Here is a 24,093-nt window from a genome sequence, read left to right as displayed (position 1 = left end):
AGGAAATTTATACGAAATAGGATTTGTATTGATTTGGCTAGCCTCAAGCACTATTAGTATGTCCGTTGCTCACTATAGGCTAACATCCAGAACAATGTCCTACAGAGATCAGAGAATGAGTAAATTCTGCATGCATACATTAATTACAGACATGCAAAACAAAAAATGTAATGCAAAGTATGTTTTGAGTTGAACAAGGCAGTATTATAAGGATTTTAAGTACGAAGTTTGATGTTAGATTTGATTTGGAGCTACTGTTTTATTACTTACTAGCTGTGTGGCTGGAGGAATACCTTGACTTCTCTCAGCTTCATTTTTTTTTCCCCCACTTATATATTAGGTCAATAATAGAACTTCCTTCATCAAATTGATGTGAGGATTAAAGGGGGTGGTGATGCATCAAATATGTTTAGTAGTTAGCCTAAAATTTAAATGTTCAATAAATTTTACTATTATCATGTTATTTTAAAATACATATAAGTCCGGGTGCAGTGGCTCAGGCCTGTAATCCCAGCACTTTTGGAGGCTGAGGCAGGAGGATCACCTAAAGTTGGGAGTTCAAGACCAGGCTGACCAACATGGAGAAACCCCACCTCTACTAACAATACAACAAATTAGCCAGGCATGGTGGCGCATGCCTGTAATCTCAGCTACTCGGGAGGCTGAGATTAATCCTCTACTAAGGATTAAGGACAATTAATTAAGTAAATGCGCTTGAGCATTAAAGGTCTGAAGATGTATACAGTCCCTGATCCTGGTTACTTTACAACTTGAATGAAGAATGGACTTTCTGAATTTCTAAAAGCAAAACAAAAGAGCACTATGATAAAATATACCCCGTGCCAAGCCAGGAAAATGGAACCATTTTGTTGCAGGTCATCTGTCACATAAAGACAGAGTTATTCACGATTTTCATACATAATGAAAGTACCTGTTTGGTTGTACTTTAATAAAAAAAAAACTTGCAAATTTATAATTTATTTAAAAGAAAGAAGAGTGTGAGGGTAGTCTACAACAGATTTCAACTTTCATTCACTCTTCGTAAGTTGCTTTTAAAGTATAAAATTAGGCTGGGTATCTTGGCTGATGCCTCTAATTCCAGCATTTTGGAAGATTGAGGCAAGAGGATCACTTGAAACCATGAGTTCAAGACCAGCCTGGGCAACACAGCTAGACACCATCTATATAAAATTTTAAAGTAAATCATAAAATTATGTATTTTTGATTTTTAAATTGTTTCCTGTGAACTTAATCCAATAATCCATACTGTATTTTGCCAAGGGATTACACACTCACAGTTACTGTATATATTATGACCAAAGTAATTATACTTTTAAAGAAATACTTAAACATTATTTTATTGTGAGTTGTGATTTCCTTAAAAAAAGAGTCATTTGTGTATGGAAGATAACATTAATTTATTTTGTAATAACATCTAATAATTTTACAACTAATAAATTCATCCATGTCAATCTGACTATTTCATTCAGATTAATATTCAAATGATTTAATCAAGTTACTACAGGCTAAGCCTCAGAGACTAACGAAATAAAGCTTTGCATATACTGTGGAGTTTGTGATTATTCAAATCATTTTATTAGGTACTAAACACTACTAGTAAAATGTGGCTTTAAACTCTAAGGTCAATTTTACATTAGGAGAAAAAGTTATGAAAAAAGCCAGAGAAGTAATTTTTGAGTTTTATATGAAAATGAAAGGTTAAATTAAAGGGCTTAAATACAAAGCCTACAAAAGTCATATAATCTCTCAAAGAGGTAAGTAGGTTATTTTAATCAACTGCTTCAAGGAAAACTAATGGAATATTCTGGATCTAAATCACTAAATGCGCTGAAAAGCAATATGTTCAAATTTAGATAGGAACTATCAATTTACCAAGAATTGCATATAAAGGTATTTTTGAAGTAAGAGACAGCATAAGGAGATTTTATTCCTGATTTATTATATGTTTGACTTGCTGGCATGAAATATTTCTAAAAATCCCAACTGTGGAGAAACTGCTACAAGCTTTGGATTTCTGAAGGATGTTTGCGAAGTGTGAGAGTGACAAAGTTTTATATGGTGTACCCTTGCTTGTCACTGAAGAGAAATCACTACAGTAGCTGAGGAAATTATCCTCATGACAAACATAAGCTTCAGGAATAAAATATCTTTTGTCAAAAATAATCTCATTAATAATCAGTAATAATCATCCCCAGAAAATCACTCCAGCTTTGTGCTTACGTTTTTAATTTTAACCTTAAAAACCAGTTCACTAACACGACTTCTCCACCTCATTAATTTTTACTACACCCTTGTGAGGGTTAGGTTTATTAATGCTAAACTAAGTGTTAACACTAACTAAGCTGAACCATGTTTATATATAAATATTTATTTAGGGAGAATTTAAAAGGAAGTTCCTCATGGGTAGACATTTAAGCCCATGAGGCAGGTTAGGGGTGGATGAACCACTGCAGAGCAGCTGCTCAAATCTGTTCATTGTCCAAATCAAAATTAGAAAAAAAAAATTAATCAGTGAATAAAGTGAATGGCTTCATGATTAAATTCTAGTTCCGGTTAAGGAAATTTTTGGCTTTATGTCAAGCTAATTAAACTTGCTATTGAATTGGTGTAGGGATGTTGTAGGGGTTGCAATAAAAAGCCTCAAATGAAAAATTTCTGTGAAAATTTGTCAAGAGGAGATTTGCTTCTTTGAGGAAGTGTTGGGTGTGCAGGGGAAATAGATTCTGTTAGATTCCTTTACATGTTTTTCTTTCTTTCTTTTGCTTTGACCACCAGGGAAATACTTGTTTCACTTTATGGTCCGAACTACCTTGATCTGTTATAAGGTATATTTTTTCCTAGGACTATATTTACTTAATTACACATGTATCTTGAGCATATATCTTATAGAGCAAGTAAAAAAAAAATCACCTTTGGAAGGAGGTAAACATTAAATATGTTAATAAAGTAACATTATTATACAAGCATACATTTGCTATTTCATATTTGTAAATATATTCGGGGACAAATGAATAGAAATGAAACTTTAAAAACAATTTAATTTGCTTTATACTTGCTTAATTTTTCCAAATGCTAGATATAATTTTATTTTTGCCACATCACCAGGTATCAATAAAAGGTGTCAACACTCACTTCCTTGTCATCATTTTCTGCAAAAGCTAGGACCTATGATGATATCAGCTTTTGACAATAGCTGCAGTTATCTTTGTCCTGTCTCAAATTCATTTAGAAAATTTAGCTTTCTAGGTCCTCACTGCAGGTTATTCAATAAATAAAGAAATTATGAGGAAAAGGTTTTACTAAAAGAAAAAATATGTTAGTAAGAAAGAGGGATTACACATCAAAATTACCATAAACCCAAAATTCCAGTTCTGGAAAGAAACTCAATGTCTCCTAAACTCTTAAACTTCTGTAAGGAAAATTAAATAAGTGGTTTTAAACTAAATTTGAACAACGAGAAGAAATGCAGAACACTATGACTGCATGCTTATTTTCATTACTAATATTAATTTTTGTTACATAGGTGTTAATAAATTCTAAAACGATGATTAAGGAAGCAAGCATGCAAGATTTTTAAAAAGATTCCAATTTAATTAAAGTTTAGAAGAAGAACTTCTAAAATCAAATTGGCTAGGTCAGAAAAGAAATCCAATACACATTTATACTGGAATAGGAAAAGATTGAGTACTATTAGACTTAAATTAGAGTTATCATCTGAGAAATGAATTTACATTTTACAACATGAACAAATCATATGTTGGTTATGAGGATAAAATGAGTTAATGTATTTAAAACAGAGCATCATCTGCAACAAAAGCATTCAGTAAATATAAGCTGTCAATGTGAGCTTGAAACATTCAAAATCTATTTTTTAAAAGCATTTTTTTGCTATCTGGTTTAGCAATAATGTTATCCTACCTATCACCAGAACTTATTTGGTGCTATCTAATACGCACCTGCAGCATCTAGATTTTTAGTCTCTATGACATTATAGTCATTGAAAAGCAGGTGAATCTATGCCTGACAAGGGGTTGGGAGCAGGAAGACAAGCTGTTATTAGTGGAAAGGCAGAATATTTTAAAATATATTTCTGGTTAATAAGAGTACTCCTAGCATTAAAGGAGTGTCAGTATACTAATTATGCATATGTATGTATGTGTATATATATATATATATATATATATATATATGTTGAATCTGCAAAAAGCCATGTGACTTTAATGATACTAAAAATCAGTTTTCTTTGAAAATATGTAATTTTCACACAAGAGAAAGAAAACTTTAATGATATATATTTACATTTTATATTTAATATGTATCTTATCACAATATTATGTATAATAATTGTTAGTATATGGATAATTTGATATTATGTTAGTATATGGATAACTTAGTTCTTCAATTAAGTATACACCTATTATAAAATACAAATTAGTACCTTTTTTATGAATATAATTAGGAGAGCCCCATCCTACGTTTATTAAACACTGTTCAACAAGTTTTAGAATCACATAATTTCAAGCAAAGTTGTCATATTTTAAAAGGCAAAAAGTAAAAGGTGAAGACTTAGAAAGTATCATTGATATAACAATAATAATGGTTAATCACCAAAGTGAACTAGTCTGTTAAACAGATCTCGAATTTGAAAGAGGCAATCAAAACTCATTTGGTTGGTAACTCAAAAATAGACTTTGAATTGGGTGATACAGTCCTCCTTTATGTTTGACTTTAGAAGATCCTGATAGCACTAGCCCAGCATAAAAATAATCTAAAAAGGTATTTTACAACATATGATAAAATTAATGTGTAAATGGTAAAAATAAGTATTCAATAAAACCATTATAAACTGAGTAACATATGCAAATATGCCTCAAGAGTAGGTACAAGGTGGAATTATAACTATAAGTACTGTATTAGTGAAAAGTTTTGCAATCATTTTGATGATTTATAAATTTAGTCTGATTTTAAAACATTTAATAAATTTAAGTCTCATATTCACTATTTAAAAAATGATTAACAAAATTGGATTAAATATGCTTTAATAATTGTCTCAGTCGATTAAATATATTCAATTTTGAAATATTAGTTGTATAATGAATATTTATATATTCAGATAAATGAAGCCTGCTGGATATAAAATATTTCAGCTTTAAAATGTGACAAAAGTAATAAGCATTCCTCCACAAAAATCCCTTCAGACATTAAACACTCCAACAACAGTGAGTATATTCCATTAAATATATTGACTTACAAGCCTGGTCTTCAGAAAATCACAATATAAAGGAAAGTTGCCAACCAAATTTTTCGTTTGCTTTGTTTTGTTTTGTTTTGAGAAGGAGTCTCGCTTTGTCGCCCAGGCTGGAATGCAGTAGTGTGATCTGGGCTCACTGCAAGCTCCGCCTCCCGGGTTCAAGCGATTCTCCTGTCTCAGTCTCCCTAGTAGCTGGGACTACAGGCACGTGCCACCAGGCCCGGCTAATTTTTTGTATTTTTAGTAGAGATGGGTTTCACCGTGTTAGCCAGAATGGTCTCGATCTGCTGAACTCGTGATCCGCCCGCCTCGGCCGCCCACAATGCTGGGATTACAGGCATGAGCCACCGCGCCCGGCTTGCGGACCAAGTTTTTAAGTTTCACATTGCCTTTGTGTTCTTTCACTTCATTTCAGAAACCCCTTTTCTTTTCTCTCCCCAACTTCCTACCTCATTTTCTCTCCCTAACCTCTGAACGATTCTGAGTCCGCGAATCCTATAGCACCCGAACTCCCATCCAGGTATGCTAGTAGAGGTTCATCAAATCATCTTTTCTCCCTACTGCCCATATTTGCATGTATTTTCAAAGATAAACTGGAAAAATAGATGGAGCTACATCTATGGGACTTAATTGTTTCAATATCATAGGAATAAGCATAATGGCATCTAGGTGGAGAAAGAATTTTGAGGCAGAATTGGTCTTCCCTGTGTAACCGTCTGCTTTAACCAGGTACCTTGTGGGTTTTTATGCGTATGTAGCCAATGGCCTGAGTTTGATGGAAAGTGGAGAGGGGTACAGTCATAAGGTGCTACCTCTGAATACATATGTAAGCCCATAATGTTTAAGTTAAAAATAAGCAGATATTGCTCTAAATCAAGTTGAAGACAGCTTCATGCTAAATAGGTAAGATACTTAAGATAAATAGTATTTCCCATGCCTGGTCATTGAACTGTAAATGCTGCTGCCAAAGTCCTCACTTCAGGTGAGTGTATTTGACAACTGTGTTTGATCTTTCCAGAAAACCTAAGACAGTCATATGGATATGTAAAATAAATAGCTTTTTGCTCTAAACACGTGCAGGAAAAAGTTGTCATCATTTGCTTCCACAAAGGGAAAAACAATTTACATATAGGCTACAGCTAACTGGTACACCTTGTGTCAAATACTGTAGACCAAAGTGTAAGGTATAAGCCACTAATATTTGTATAGCATATTTTCTGGATATGCTGCATCTATCTGGAAAAGACTATTGAATAAAGGAGCTATTACGAGGGTTATTTACTTAGTTTATTAGGTTACTTGGTTAATCGTGCATAATGTAAAGTATTAGGTTCTGTGATACACCACGTAATATTTTCCAAAATAAAAAAGAATCTATTTAGGCTGCTATCTTGGTGTCTCTGGCCTATGTAAATGTACCTATCTGAATTCCTTAGGCAAATCTACTTTAAAATATGATATTTACATTTTTCTAGGACCTATCTCGGTACTCTTCAAACTGTATTTATTATCAATTCTTTATTCTTCCCTTTTCTATTTCACACTTCTTTAATAGGGTGTCTGAATTCTGGGTTAATTAGAAATGATACCTGGGAAAGATTATATAGAGAAAGATCAATTATTACATTCTTCCAGGTGTAATTTTAATTTAAAAATCATTTCATGATCTCTTATGTAGCCACTACAATTACACTTTAATTATTAATATAAAGATTCCTGGTCTTTCTCAGTGTTTTTTAGAGATTCTATCCTCAAGAATTTAATTTCAAGTAGGATTACTTATGAAGGAATAATAATAAAATGTTTTACCTATTAGCCTATTTTTAATTTATTGTAAGCTCTCATTGTAAGTAAAATAATTTCAAGAGTTTTTAAGAATAAATATATTTAGTTAATTATATACACACACCTTTTTTTTTTTTTTTTTTTTTTTTGAGACGGAGTCTCTCTCTGTCCCCCAGGCTGGAATGTGGTGGCGCAATCTCGGCTCACTACAAGCTCCACCTCCCAGGTTCAAGCAATTCTCCTGTCTCAGCCTCCCAAGTAGTTGGGAATACAGGCACATGCTGCCACACCCGGCTAATTTTCATTTAATCAGGTATATTACCTACTTTAGAAATGTTTATATTTGTGTGTGTGTGTGTGTGTGTGTGTGCGTTTGTGTGTCTATGTCTGTGTAGCCACATACGGTATCTTTTTTGCAATACAAAAACTGGGACATCTAGGAGATATAGTCAAAATCTAATATATTAGCATTTCAGAGGTATTTTTTGTTACCTGGCTAGAAGCAGAAGTTTTAGAATATGCTATCTTATATTCTTAGAAATCCGTAGCAAATGGTGACTATAGTAGATGGTAGAATTATAGATATTTTTAAAAGGAGATGGAGAGAATCAGATTTCAAAAGATATTTGGATTATAATTTTTTTCTCATAGAAAGCTTAATTTGAACTCAAAGACTTGAAAATAATACATAGTAAGTGGTGTGTTTTAAAACAGATTGTTATGAATTCTAAAACTTTATCTACTTTCATGAAAAGGACTTTAACCTGTCAGGCTAGTGTATCAAGTTTACTTTGAAGACAGCAAATCTTTTAGAAAATTTCAAAATATCCCAAGAAGAAATGAATTGTTTGCATAATTCTAATTCTTATCATGGTTTTACCACATTTAAAAATTTGAGATCTTAGGCTTTTCTTTCCTGGACTAAAGTTTAAAAACTCATATTGTATATACACACAATATACATACATATAGAAAAATCATGTATTTTACTCACAGGCAAACTGAAGTGTAGCTTCTCTACTAAGAATACTCCCCAAAGTGTTGGTTGCTAGACACTGATAATGACCAGAATCCTTTGCTTCACTTGGATTGCTTATAATGAAAGTGCCATCTATCAAACTGTAGCGATAATCACTTTCCAGATCTATTTCTGTTCCATTTCGAAGCCATCTTAAGAAAAATCAGAAGACAAACATGTATAATCCTCCCTGAGAGTGTCAGAATATCATTGATGGAAAGTTTTTAAGGCTTAAGAAAAATGATTAACAGTGAATTTCTACCTGTAACTGGGATCTGGATTGCCACGAACTTCACACTTCAATGCTACCTTCTTTTCATCAGAATCAGTTGGAAAAATAATATCATCTGGTTCTTGCACAAAAACTGGCCCATAGTCCACACTTTCTGTAAAGACAAAACAGACACATTTTAAACACATTTAAACAGACACAGGATATTTTGTGGTTTTTTTTTTCATCTTACTTATACTCAAAATTCTTGCTCTTTTCTTGTAATCAGCAGGTAAATTCCCAAAAGAAGGAATAGCTAGAAAATTGCGTTGTTTTATTAAATTGTAAAGAACCAAATGTGATTTTTAATCAACTAAAAATGATGTTAAAGGTGTAATACATAAAAAACAAACATCTCAGACATTTATATTTTAAATATATATGTTTTCATTTTTCAAAATCAGACTAAAGGATAATAATATTAAGCATAAACATTGTCTTAAAAAACCTGAAAGTTTCTAAAATTCTTAGAATGTTAAAAATAATACACATGCAAAAGTAATATATTAATATTGCATCACTATTTAGGAGCTACAGGTATGAAAATGTTAGTCTTTTTGCATTTTTTTATATTCTTCATTAATTCACTGAAGCACTACATTTAGTCCTAACAATTCTGGGGTGTAAAAAAGTTACATGAATAAAGGTATTTTCATGGAATAAATAAGACATGCTTTCAAAAAAAAGACAACTTAATTAAAATGGCAAAACTTTATACAACTAAATACTCAATAAGATCAGAAGACAAAAGGCATAAAAGGAAGTGGAGGCCAGTGGGAAGAGCACATAAATTTATTGCCTGGTATATACCAGATACTCGATTCCATTTTAGTTAGCTAATACTCAGAGAAGTTCTGTGTGTGATAAAAGTAATTTGAAGCTAATGAAAATTTCATGAAGAAAGTGAAACTAAAAATGGACTTCAAATGTCGACTTGGACTTGAGTTTTAGACTAAGTCAGCTGGAGAAATGATGAGCAAATGTACAGAGGATAATACAAGTTATGTTAGCCCACAGTTATGTAAGCATTCAGAGTGTCGTGTGGGTATCTAAGATCCATAGCATCGTGAATTGTGAATTTGTGAAAAAGTAAAGCTTTTTTTGCTTTTCATTGATCATGAATTTGATCACATAATAGCCCTAGATCAGGTTTCTCAGTCTCTGTACCATTGATGTTTTGGGACAGATCTTTCTGTTGAGGCGGGGCTGTCCTGTGCATTGTAGAATGGTTAGCAGCATCCCTGGCCTCTACCCACTAGATTCCAGTAGCATCTCTCTCCAATGTGTAATAATAAAAAAGGCATCCAGACATTGTTATATGTGCTCTAGTTTCAAAATGACCCTTGTTAAAAACTACTGCTACAGATAAAGAGAAATTATTTCAGTAAAGGCATATTTCCAATATATGTATTAAACAGAAGTTTATAACTTCTGCAGATAATCACAAGAAAATAGTAAGAAAAAAGTATAAAAATAAATGTTCCAGGAAATTTGAGCTAAAAAAAAATTTCTGGGAAAAGATGTACACCTCATATTTAGAAGAACAAATTCGGAGTAAAATGATTTGCTTTCTTTAAATATATTTCTTTAAATATTTTGTCTTGGCGAAGTAAAACAAAAGTTTTCACAGTATTCTAAACCAAATAAAAATTGAGCACTCACTATGAGCATGTACTGACAAGTATTTTCTTTGACTCCTAGATAACCTAGATGCAGGTTTTTTGTTTGTTTTTGAGACAGTCTCACTCCTACTCTGTCTAGAGTGCAGTGGCACCATCTTGACTCACTGCAACCTCTGCCTCCTGGGTTCAAGCAATCATCCTGCCACAGCCACCTGAGTAGCTGCAATTACAGCCACCATGCCTAGCTAATTTTTGTATTTTTAGTAGAGATGGGTTTTTGCCATGTTGGCCGGGCTGGTCTCGCACTCCTAACCTCAAGTAATCTGCCCGCCTAGGCCTCCTAAAATGCTGGGATTGCAGGAGTGAACCACCTCCAATGGCCTAGCTGCAGTTTTTTTAAGCTACAGCAAAATATTACACCAAAATAACCAGAATATGTTTCACTGTACCAAATTATATTGCTGTCAATTAAAACTTTTATTCAATAAGGAAAAGCAAAATAAATGATTTAATAAATAACTAGAGAAAATTGTCAAAATTTTGTATTTGTTGTTGCATTATGAGTTTATAAAAAATTGGAAAACTTCTATAAATTTTTATAAATCACAACTTTTATTAATCAAATTTTAAGAATTAACATGCACAATTATGTTGCAGAAAAAAACCCTTTCTGATCTTTACACATTAAAACTGTGACTTAAACATTAAAAACACCTATGTTGCATAAAATCCACATATAGTAAGTGTTATATTTTTATAACAGACAATTCTTGAGCTTTAGGGTTGGACACATGTAGGTTCAAATTCTAGTAGTAGTATTTTTTAGCCATGAACCAAACATCTTTGATTATCTGCTACTCATGTATTATTTGTGGATAATAATGCCTACTTTACAGTATTAGTATGAATATCAGTTGTCATTAACATTTGCAAATACCTTGTATATTGCAAGCACTGAATAAATTGTGATTAATAATATTTACTTGTATAATTACTATATGCCAGACATTATGCTGAGTACTTTTCATGCATAATATCACGAAACACTCACAATCACCATTGGCAATAATTAGTCCTTTTATCTTAGAGATGACAAAACTGAGACAGAAAACAATTAGCTAAATCCACAAAGGAAACACGCGGGCGTGGTGGCTTACACCTGTACTTTCACCACTTTGGGAGGCTGAGGTGGGTGCATCATCTGAGGTCAGTAGTTTGAGACCAGCCTGGCCAACATGGTGAAACCCTATCTCTACTAAACGTACAAAATTAGCTGGGCGTGGTGGTGCGTGGTGGTGCATGACTGTAATTCCAGCTACTTCAGAGGCTGAGGCAGGAGAATCACTTGAACAATGGAGGTGGAAGTTGCAGCGAGCTGAGATCGCTCCACTGCACTCCCGTCTGGGCAACAAGAGTGAAACTCCATAAAAAAAAAAAAAAAATATATATATATATATATATATATATATGTATATGTATGTGTATATATGTGCGTACATATGTGTGCGTGTTTATGCATATATATACACACACATATATATACATACACATATATATATATATAAATGTCAAACCTGGAATATAAATCTAAGGCTGTTGAATTCTTGAAACTGCTTACTACTACCATGACTATTATTTCTTCTTATTTTTCATTCTTCTCATTCTCTTCCTCCTTCTCCATTCTCCTCCTCCTCTTCTGCCGATGCTGCTTCTGCTGCTTCTTTTCCTCCTCCTCCCCCTTTTCTCACTATTATTATACTTATGTGCTAACATTTATAAAGCATGATTTTATATATATATGTATATTATTATCTAATTATCTGAGCTCAGTATCATAGTTATTTCTAATTGCAAGGTGAAAACTCTAAGGTTCTTAGAGGAGACTCCTGCAAAGTTAGCCGTATAAGAAGACAGTTGACCTTAAGCTTCTCTGGTTCCAAATTTCATGTTGTGAAAATTGTGAAAACAGGACAAGAGAAATAAAACTAGAGAAGTAAGATTTGGTAAATTATAGGCTAAATAATAAGGGACTAATCTGAACATGTATTTTATTATTACTGCCCATACTTTGTAAGACATCTCTTTGCTGTTCATTGTTAGTTCCCAAAGCACCTCAGCCCTATTCAGTGACTCCATCATTTATTTTGTCGCTGTTAAGCCAGTGCGTCAACACAAATGACAGTAAACAGAAATGTGAAAAAAAAGTAAAGAATTTCAAATGCCAAGTTAAACAGTGGCTCCCTTCCCTTCCTTTTCTCATCTTAGAAGTAAAATTCCTGTTAAAGGGGGGAAAAATAAACATGTCTATGTACAGCTTCCCAGTCCCCAGCAAAGATAATCAGTGATGTTTCTATTGTAAAGAGATTATAGATATACTGAGATAGATTTTTTATTCATTCTGCGGTAGTAGTGAATTTTATCTTCTGGTCATAATGATCCATTGTTTAAATCTGTATACTTACATTCTGCACTCTTTTGCTTGATGGACTCTATAACTTGTTAGAGATAACACTTCAAATGCTGTATAATAGCAAATGATCACAAAGATCTTGATAGCCAATTAATTAAACTCTTTAACCAAGTAGAAGCTTTCGACACATTTGTGTAATGGGCAGATGTCATCACACACAATGTTAATGTCTCATAAGAGCAACAGTTTTGTGTGTTTTTCTCTGTCAGATCTCTTATTAACAAACTGCTAGATATCTATAGTTGGCTGAACCTACTATGTCAGCGGTTATTGTCTGTGAAATGCCAGGGTCATACTCAAGAGGGTTTTTTCTTAGAAAAGAATTGTTTCAATTTGGAAATAATCTGTTTATTCTCTGCTACAAAGAATGATGAACTTCTCAAGTATACTTCTTAAATTTTCTCAATTTTGTTTGATAAGCATATTTTACAAAGTTTCTTATTCATAGTTCTTATTATGAGACTAGATACTTATGTATCTTCCCATGGTTTTTCCATTTCTAAGTTCCTTATTTTTTACCAAAAAGAAGCTCCTGTATGTTGTATTCCTTTTTGCATAGTTAAGAATGTATTTTGTCTTTATCATTAAGAGACAGCTTGGCAGGTATCAAATTACATGTTCAGTACTAATTTCACTAATGATTTTGTGTGTATTTTTCCACCCTCTGGTAACATTGGACATTACCATGGTGAAGTAGTCTGACTCCGGCCTAACTGTCATCATTTTTAAGTGACCGGATTTTATGCATGGACACCCAGAGGACTCCTTACTCACCCGTGAATATCAATAATTTGGGGGGATACGTCTTGGTGTAGTCATCTTGTACGATTTTTTTTTCTGTGACTCAGTTGGCCTTTTTAACTTTCAGTCTTAGGACTTTCTTTTTCAGGAAAATTTATTTCTCATTTGCTCTATTCCCCTCATACCAGTTAGGCGTACCTTGTTTTTCTTTAAAAAGAAAAAAAAGTTCTCTCCATTAACTGCGTAATGGTTTCATATCTTCTTTTTTATTTGACTTTGTTGAGTTTGGTTGCTATAGTACTGTCTAATTAGGTGCAAATATATTACTACTACTAAGAGTTTCAACTCTTTAATCATTTTTTCTCTCTTCCATTTGTTTCCCGAGCTCCAAAACTTACATATCATATTCTATTATCTTATATCTACTTTGGTTTCTTGTATTGCTTCTTTTAGCTGTTCTTAGTAATGTGATTATCTGTAATATCTAAATGCATAGATGTTATATGTCTGTATTAACCCTATTTCCTTTTTAGGACATCTGCGTGGTTCACAGGGAAAATCCTTAGGTTAGGAGTTTGACTATAATCTGACGGTTTCTGAATCTCTTGCCTCCTTCCCTCTGCCTCAACTTCAATGGTCCTCCCACACAAAAACTTAGATTGAAAAAAATATATATATATAAAACGCTTGTCGTAGTAGTTCTTATTCCAATGCCTCTTTCGAAATGTTCTGAAGTATCCTGAGTCATTTGTCCACTTTCACACAGACTTCTTCACCCAATTATTTTACATTTATTAATGAACAATTGAGTACACATTTCTTTTAAGGGCTGGATGACTTACCATTAGGTAAACCGATATTTGTCTTGAAGTCTGAGGAAAAGACAATTGTTGGATATTTCTTTCCTCATTATTTTCAAGTCTTTTTTCCTTGTTTCAATGAAGGTAACATTTTCATGCCTCCTTTTCAATCTTGTTTAATTGTATTTCAAAATAATGATATAAAGTAAACGTGCCTTTTATATCATCTTTAGACTGATTAACTTGTGAAGAATTTTCCCAAAGCTACTTGGGGTAGTTTAAAAGATATGTCCACAATTTCTTTGATAACCCTCCCTTCAAGGAGTTGAGCTTAATTTCTTTCCCTGTGAGTGTCAGCTTGATTTAATGACTTATTTCTAAATAAAAGCAAAAGGCATACTATATTACTTCTAATACTAAGTAATGCAGCTTCCTTCTGGGGTGCACTTTCCTCGTGGGTCACTCCCTCAAAGAAGAAGACCGTTGCATATCGAAAGGAAATTTTTTCAGGCTGTGGAGAGGCCGACATGGTAAGGAACTGAAATACCTGGCTTGGCCAAAAGGCAGCAAGAAACTGAGGCCTACCAACAATCACACAGGTGAATTTTTAAGTGGATCCTCCCTTTGTAGAGTTTTCAAATGAGAATGGAGCTATAAATGACAGCTTGACTGCAACCTCATGAAAGACCTTGAGCCAGAACCTCCCAGCTAAGGTGCTCAGATTTCAGACTTGAAGAGAAAATGCTTGATTGTTGTTTTAAGTTGCTAAGTTTTGAGGATTTTTAAATATAGGAATAGGTAACTAACAAACCATTTTTCCTTTCCCTATATTAATTGTAAGAAAATTATTTTAAAAACAAAAGATGAAAAAACAATAAGAGATAAAAGTATCATTTACAAGCAGTGATACTGGAGAACATAAAAATACTTGATAGATGTTTGATTTTTAGGCTATCACAGAGCCATAAGCTTTCAGAACTGGAAGAAGAATCATTCATTTCAGGCATCATTTCTAAAAATATCTGTGGGATCTATATCCCAGTCTTAGCTTGGTTACATCCAGTAATACATGAGGTCATAACAGATTATTGTCTGAAAATAAAGTTCATCTTAAAATTAAAACCGTAAATTTGTGTCCTAGATGAGGACAGTTTTTTTACCCAATTCTACTCCATAATAGACATACTTTACTCAAGATTTTCTGGTAATTACATTTACTTGCATGTTAATATAACTATTTAACTTATAGAAATTGCCATATTTTCTATATTTTATAAACTTCATATTTTAAGATTAAAATTTGAAGTTTCTAGTAAGAATACCTTAAGTCCTTCTAATAAAATATTATGAAAAATGAGAAATTAACAAAAATGAAGTTTACTTTTAGCTTTTACTAAAACAAAGCTGTTTCTATATGACCCACAGAACTGACCTTAAATAATTTTAATCATAATCACTCAATAAAGAAGTATTTCCTAAGAGCCCACTTTATTCTTGATGTTAAAATTATCATAGTGTACTTTTAGTGTCATCATTATCACATGTTATATTTGACAGGTTTTTTTTTACTCATGTGTGGCAAGTACTGGCTAGATGCTCCCTAATCCCATTTCCTTTTCCTAGGAACACTGGGACACTTTCTTGGCTTTTTTTTTGGGCTTGACATGGGGCCATGTGACTTAGTTCTAGACTGAAATGTATGTAAAATACAGGACTAGATACAAAAAAAAATCATGCACAATCTTTTATCCTCTCTTATTTGTCAGTTTTCTAAAGGTAAAGGAGCAGAAGATGCCAATAAGGCTTTAATAGATATCAAAGGTATTAGATCAACTGAAAGTGGTTCCAAAACTTTCTATATGGAGAGCACGTCATTGAACAACTAAGCAGAATGTGATGTAAATACAAAAGAAACATGTTATTGTGTTAAGAAGTAATTTGTTATAGTGTCCAGAGTCTCTGATGTTGGCTAATATTGTATTAAAATAAAATCATTTTAAACTATTAAAGAAGATGTAATTTCATTAGGAAACAAAGTTCATTGAACCGTATATCATCATTATGTCAGAAGCATTTGAAACAGAGCAACTCCATCATGAATAGGGGCTGGGAAAAATGAGGCTGAGACCTACTGAGCTGCATTCCCAGATGGTTAAGGCATTCTCAGTCACAAATAAGACAGGAGGTAAGCACAAGATACAAGTCATAAAGACCTTGCTGATAAAACAGGCTAAAGTAAAGCAGCCAACCAAAATCTACCAAAACAAAAACAGCCACGAGAGTGACCTCTGGTCATCCTCACTGCTACACTCCCACCAGCACCATGACAGTTTACAAATGCCATGGCAAAGTCAGGAATTTACCCTATATGGTCTAAAAAGGAGACTCATGAACCACAATGCAATACCATCTCACACCAGTTAGAATGGCGATCATTAAAAAGTTAGGAAACAACAGGTGCTGGAGAGGATGTGGAGAAATAGGAATGCTTTTACACTGTTGGTGAGATTGTAAACTAGTTCAACCATTGTGCAAGTCAGTGTGGCGATTCCTCAAGGATCTAGAACTAGAAATACCACTTGACCCAGCCATCCCATTACTGGGTATATACCCAAAGGACTATAAATCATGCTGCTATAAAGACTCATGCACACGTATGTTTATTGCGGCACTATTCACAATAGCAAAGACTTGGAACCAACCCAAATGTCCATCAATGATAGACTGGATTAAGAAAATGTGGCACATATACACCATGGAATACCATGCAGCCATAAAAAAGGATGAGTTTATGTCCTTTGTAGGGACATGGATGAAGCTGGAAACCATCATTCTCAGCAAACTATTGCAAGGACAGACAACCAAACACCGAATGTTCTCATTCATAGGTAGGAATTGAAGAATGAGAACACTTCGACCCAGGGTGGGGAACATCACACACCAGGGCCTGTCGGGGGTTGGGGGAGGGGGAAGGGATAGCATTAGGAGATATACCTAATGTAAGTGATGAGTTAATGGGTGCAGCACACCAACATGACACACGTATACATATGTAACAAACCTGCACGTTGTGCACATATACCCTAGAACTTAAAGTATAATTAAAAAAAGAAAAATTAAAAAAAAAAAACAAGGGGAGGCATAAACAAACCATCCTTTGTTTAGCATATAATCAAGGAATAACCATAAAAATGGGTAACCAGCAGCCCTTGGGGCTATCTGTCTATGGAGTAGCCATTCTTTTATTTCTTTAGTTTCTCAATAAACTTGCTTTCACTTTACAGACTTGCCCTAAATTCTTTCTTGCATAAGATCCAAGAATGCTCTCTTGGGGTCTGTATTCCGGACCTCTTTCCTGTAACAATTAGATTGCATAGTCTTGCTGATAAGCCATCTTCTCTAGTTCAGACCACTTGATTGCTTACTACTTAGCTAGCATATATTTCCAGGCCTAGGGCCTATGACAGGAGGTATTTAACCAGCCAACCATATATTTAGCTTGGCCAGTTATAGTGCTCCAGTTTCTTTTTTTTCTTTTTTTTATTATTATTATACTTTAAGTTTTAGGGTACATGTGCACAATGTGCACACTAGTTACATACGTATACATGTGCCATGCTGGTGTGCTGCACCCATTAACTCCCCATTTAGCATTAGGTATATCTCCTAATGCTATCCCTCCCCTGCCCCCACCCCACAACAGTCCCCAGAGTGTGATGTTCCCCTTCCTGTGTCCATGTATTCTCATTGTTCAATTCCCATCTATGAGTGAGAACATGCGGTGTTTGGTTTTTTGTCCTTGCGATAGTTTACTGAGAATGATGATTTCCAATTTCATCCATGTCCCTATAAAGGACATGAACTCATCATTTTTTATGTCTGCATAGTATTCCATGGTGTATATGTGCCACATTTTCTTAATCCAGTCTATCATTTTTGGACATTTGGGTTGGTTCCAAGTCTTTGCTGTTGTGAATAGTGCTGCAATAAACATACGTGTGCATGTCTTTATAGCAGCATGATTTATAGTCCTTTGGGTATATACCCAGTAATGGGATGGCTGGGTCAAATGTTATTTCTAGTTCTAGATCCCTGAGGAATCGCCACACTGACTTCCACAATGGTTGAACTAGTTTACCGTCCCACCAACAGTGTAAAAGTGTTCCTATTTCTCCACATCCTCTCTAGCACCTGTTGTTTCCTGACTTTTTAATGATTGCCATTCTAACTGGTGTGAGAGTGCTCCAGTTTTTTAAATTAGCTTTCTACTTAATTCTTGACCTCCAAGCCTTCTTCACATGGCCATATTCTGAAAATGGGTTTTCATCCTTATGTTTCCATTCCTAGATCCTATGTTAACCCTTCTAGAAGGCCCAGTGCTATTATGTACACATTTATGTTGTATGGGCGTTGCTGTGGTTCTTGTTTTGGATTTTAAAGTGACTGACATTCACTATAGACTCATGTAATTAAGAGTCTGACATTATGTCAGCTCTTTGACTGCTGACAGCTTTCAAGCCACATTATTTGCCTTTTCCCTATTGCCTCACCTCTGGGCAAGGTCAGAAGTTGGGCACCTCCTGCCTTGACTCGAGTGGAGAAGTTTACATCACACAAACCCTGGCCCACATAGGAACCCTCATCCCAACCCTACCTCACAACCACAATTAAAAACCCAAGTCATTCATTCCTTTTTTCACTCAGGCTGTTTTCATACCAATGTGTCTTCTCAGAAAGCCTCTTGTTATGAAGAATAAATCGCTTCATACCATTTTTGAACATATGAGTCATCATCAGTTTCTGCATCTGAGCCAATTTTAGGTAGTGATGGTACTGATCTTACCCGCCACAGGGCAACCACATACAGCAAAGTAGGACTCAATAATCTGGGTAAAGGACAGAGTCTCCTTGGAGGGGAACATAAACTTTTTGAAAGGAGTTTGCATCATGGAAGCAATAGGTCTTCAACCAGTTAACTGAAACATGGAAGGTAGACATATAAGAAGGGAAACTCCTGAATTACTCTGGATAGCTCTCTCTCAGCTTTACATCAGGAAAACAAGGTATCAAATAAATGGCTAGGGCAAGATGGTCTTGACTATGGAGGCAAGCCAAGAACTAGCTGTGGAGGCAATCATCTAGAGTAGCATAAATCAGAGATGTTTAAACTAAACTTGTAAATTATAAAATCATATATATGTATTCCTGTTTTTCCCTTACTCTTTTGTTATCCCCGAGTAGTATCCCCTTAGTAGTAACCCCATCTATCTTAGTCTCAGCAAGTTGAGAAAAACAATATGGAATGGAGAAAAAGTACCTTACATGCATCTAGCAGTTCTCAAAGTTTTTAAATCATAACTATTTTATGATCTGCCTTTGTGATTGTCAAATAAAATTAATGAATATTCTAACTACCTATGGGTAATTCTTTTAAAAATGATTTAAAAAGGACAAATAAAGGTTCAATCGTTTGCTGTAAAATTGTGGTTTCGTTTTTTCTTTTCTTGAAACAAGGTCTTCCTCGGTCATCCAGGGTGGCACAATCATGGCTCACGGCAGCCTCTATCTCCTGGGCTAAACCAATCTTCCTACCTTAGCCTCCTAAAGTGCTGCAATTACAGGCATGAGCCACTGTGCCCAGCCTAAAATAATATTTAATTCAGTAAGTTTTCAATATGTAAGTTTTCAGAATTATAATAGACAACATAAAGAAGTAATCAAGGGTTTTTGTTCACAAAATCCCCGTGAATGCAGCATCTACAAACGCAAACTAATCCAGGTGTCTAGAATTGGTGACTCAAGTGTCATGAGAGGCACTGGTGTTAGGTAGTAGGTTTTCTAAATGGACAACAACCTCTGGTTAAGCTCTGAATAAAACTAAGTGTAATCTTGCAATCCATACAGTGTTTGCATTTAAATATCCACTATATTTAAAAATACCACATAGGTAATGAAATATCCAGTCAGATTATTTTACCAGATAACTATAAAGAGAATTTGCACTCACAAAAATGCCTGTCAGGATACTTAAGAGTCCTGTGCTTTGCAATTATAGGACATTTAGAATTCCTGGTCTCTACTCTCTAAGTCAAAGTTACATCCTTGAATAACTGAGACTACCCCCACAAATGTCTGAAACACATTGAAGAAGGAGGCGACACAGCAACTGGGAATCACTGAGCTAGAGCAGGAAACAGGAGACAACGGCTGCCTAAAGTTAGCCTGGTGTTGGCAGTAGTCTTCTACGAGAGGGTCTTGAACAGGATGATCAAGTTCTACTATAAATTATGACTCTGGAAGCCCCATCTACCTATCTCCAAGTGGAGTTTCTAGGAGCAGTAGTACAGATGCGCTTCAGGTTACAATGAGATTGCACCTCAATAAACGTATCCTAAATTGAAAATATTATAATTCAAAAATGCATTTAATTCAACTTATATACTGAACATCAGAGTTTATCCTAGCCTACCTTCAAGTTGTTCAGAACACTCACATTAGTCTCCAGTTAAGCAAAGTCATCTAACACAAAGATTATTTTATAATATAGTTGTATCATCTCATGTAATTTATTGAACACTCTACTGAAATTAAGAAACAGATTGGTTGTATGGGTTCTCAGAGTTTGGTTTCTACTGAATGCATATCACTTTCACACCATCACAAAGTGAAAAAGTTCTAAATCAAACTACCTTAAATTAGGGATTGTCTGTATATTATCTTGTTATGGAGACAATAGTTTCCTTTATAGAGTCCTGTCCTAGGATCAAGTTAGTGTCTGGTCCTCTCTAACTCCTTCTGAAACTTCTGCCACTTACTGATAGGCTACCCAGATACTAACTTTATAATTTCCTTCCTTCCTTCCTTCAAAGACATTTTAAATATCATCCGAGACTCCTGCAGCCAGGTTCTCAGAAAGGATTGCTTTTTGGTTTTGGATCACTGTTTCGATTGTTTTATTGGATCATGACCTAACATTATCATGTCTCCCTCAATTCTAAATCTGCCTTTCAGGCTTAAATCCTCTTTTTAAACATCGACTTCTGTGCTGATTTTTCTCAGGGATTACATCTAATGCGAGGCTGCAACTGTTCTGCCTGCTGGTTAGCTTTAATTTATGTCTGTGACTAGCTTATTCATGTAATGTAACCTAAGTGTCTCAGTAATATAATATGAAGGAAATAGCAGCCTATCACACCCAATAAAATTTTAAGAAATGCCCTTTTAATGATCATTAGTATATTTTATGTGATGATTTGAAGAAATTTTGAAGTGTTAACTAGAAATTATATTTTATGACATAAATAGTTACAAGGTAAGAAAAACTTTTTGCACCATGTATCTTAGATGAATTCTTAAAAAAATTGTCCAAATCTTCTTTTAAGTTGCCTTTCAACATTGAAATGAAGTTTATGAAACTTAAACAAGTATAAACTATAAAACCTTCAAGGATTTCTAAGAATTGAAGAGCATTATTTATTAACAAGCATATTGATGAATGTCTCATGGGTAGTGTAGCATTTCATTGTACACACAATATAAATTAGGTTAAAGTCTAATAGGTTGTCACTTTTGTACAGATATAAAAGAGAGGTCAGAGGATGCAGTAATATTATCACTTATGATAACAATCAAAGCGCACCAACTCCATGTGTTAGGCTGATGCCAATGTAATTACAGTTTTTGCCTCACTGGGATTTGCCATTGGATATTGGAGTGCATTGTTAAATGTGGTTATGTTATATATCATTTTAATGGGCATTTCTTGCTTTTTTGCTAATGACTTATTACTTGATTTTTTTTTAGACTGTGGAAATGATGTTAGACAAAAAGTAAATTCAAGCAGTTTTCTTATTTGAGTTCAAAATGGGTCATAAAGCAGCGGAGACAACTCATAACATCAGCAACATATTTTGTGCAGTAACTGCTAATGAATGTACAGCACAGCGGTGGTTCAAGAAATTCTGCAAAGGAGACAAGAAACTTGAAGATAAGGAACTTAGTGGCTGGCCATTGGAAATTGACAACGACCAAATGAGAGCAATCATGAAAGCTGATCCTCTTCTGACTACACGAGAAGTTGCTGAAGAATTCAATGTCAACCATTTTAGTCATTTAGCATTTGAAGCAAATTGGAAAGGTGAAAAACCCTAGTAGGTAGGTACCTCATGAGCTGACTCAAAATAAAAAAAAATATATTTTGAAGTGTCATATTCTCTTATTCTACGCAACAACAATCAACCATTTCTTGATCAGATTGTGACATGCAATGAGAAGTGGATTTTATATGACAACTGATGATGGCCAGCTCAGTGGTTGAACAGAGAAGCCGCAAAGCACTTCCTTAAGCCAAATTTGCACCAAAAAAAAGTCATGGTCACTGGCGGTCTGCTGCCAGTTGGATCCGCTATAGCTTTCTGAACCTTGGTAACACCATTACGTCTGAAAAGTATACTCAGCAAATGGATGAGCTGCACTGAAAACTGCAACACCAACAGCCAGCACTAGTCAACAGAAAGGGCCAAATTCTTCTCCACCACAATGCCCGGACTGCATGTCACACAACCAATACTTCAAAAGTTGAACGAATTGAGCTATGAAATTTTGCCTCATTCTCTATATTCACCTGACCCTTCACCAACCAACTACCGCTTCGTTAAGCATCTCAACAACTTTTTGCAGGAAAAACACTTCCACAACCAGGAGGATGCAGAAAATGCTTTCCAAGAGTTTGTTGAATCCTGAAGCACGGATTATTATGCTAGAGGAATAAACAAATTTATTTTTCATTGGCAAAAATGTGTTGGTTGTAATGGTTCCTATTTTGATTAATAAAGATGTATTGGAGCCTAGTTATAATGATTTAAAATTCATGGTCCGAAACCTCAATTACATTTGTACCAACATAAGATTCACAGGATGCCAAACCAATAGGTCATCTTGTTGAAGGTGGACATTATTCTTTTCTCGTTTGCATTTATAATCCAAAATACACTATTGTGTTCAAAAATATTTAGTAAATATTCTATCATGGTATAGAAATTCAGCCTAAATGCAGATTTCAAGAAGAATGAAGCAGTCCTCAAATAGACTCCTGCTTATTTAATATTTGTTAAGCTCCCAGTAACCTTGCACTGCTGTAAGTGCTGAAAGAGAATAAAGAGGAGACTATGAAATGGTATTTGCTCACATCACATATACTTAAATTGGTGAAAAAGCATGTAAGTATAAAATAATAAATGGCTCTAAAATTAAGATTACAATAACAGAATAAAGTCATAAAGTTTTGATGAATGGTCATAAGATTGTAAAGTTATTATTAGAATATGGTCCCAATTTTTAAATTGGGGAAACTGACATGATGTATTTTATTTAGAAGTGTGTCATCCAAATAAAATATACTTTCCCCCTCCGAGATAGAATTCTTATTTTCATTAAAGATCACATTTTGTGTTTGCGTCTCTAAAACAATTTATCAGCAAAGAGTATTTTGAGGAAACAACAGACAATTGTCACCAAAGGGGCTGCTTTGAGTCAGGATGCCATTGCCCATGTGTCAAGTCAAATCTGTTAATAAATCATGTTCATGATAAAATTTAGCCAAACGTACTGACAACATAAGGCCACAAATTTGTAGATGCAGGAATCCTCCAATTGTCAGAAGACAGTGCTAAAAATTTTAAAAGCTTGTGTAGACACAGAGGGTTTATAAACTGCAGATTGTGTTTACCATTGAGAGAATTAAAGAGAGCAAAATTATGTGCTTAGCCTTAGTAGAAAAATAATTTGCTTCCTCTAAGGACCACCGTTTCCCCAACAAAAACAGCATTGTAGTCTCTGAATCAGGACAAACAGAAGAACATGCTCCCCACCCCTGAAAAAAGTCTGAGCTATCTAATTTGAATCACTCCTAATCCAGACTGCCTCTCTGCAAAGATAAAATATCTTAACCTAACCATCTCATCACAAATAGAAGAATGAAATGCATCCAACACTTAATTAAGTTTACTCCTACTAAAATCATAACAACAATAAAAACAGATGAAATCAAGGACCAGTTTATATTTATAGAGGGAGGAACAGGTATATTGTCAGTTCTGGTTAATAATCCTTGTCT

General features: G+C 34.4%; 1 protein-coding gene across 1 annotated transcript in view; it reads right to left on the bottom strand.

Annotated features, from left to right (window-relative positions):
• The window catches only part of CNTN5 (contactin 5), an 807,282-nt gene that overhangs the window by 518,553 nt on the left and 264,636 nt on the right, over window positions 1-24,093 (bottom strand). Inside the window, exons 3-4 of the mRNA XM_063671374.1 lie at window positions 8,338-8,461; window positions 8,052-8,227 (exon numbers count right to left, since the gene is read on the bottom strand). Of these exons, the coding sequence (XP_063527444.1) occupies window positions 8,052-8,227; window positions 8,338-8,461 (300 nt within the window). The remainder of the gene's footprint in view (window positions 1-8,051; window positions 8,228-8,337; window positions 8,462-24,093) is intronic.

The sequence above is a fragment of the Pongo pygmaeus genome, chromosome 9, assembly GCF_028885625.2.
Source record: "Pongo pygmaeus isolate AG05252 chromosome 9, NHGRI_mPonPyg2-v2.0_pri, whole genome shotgun sequence".
NCBI classification, from domain to species: domain Eukaryota; kingdom Metazoa; phylum Chordata; class Mammalia; order Primates; family Hominidae; genus Pongo; species Pongo pygmaeus.
The sequence above is the reverse complement of the archived record's forward strand: the minus strand, read 5'-3'. Positions and strand labels throughout refer to the sequence as shown.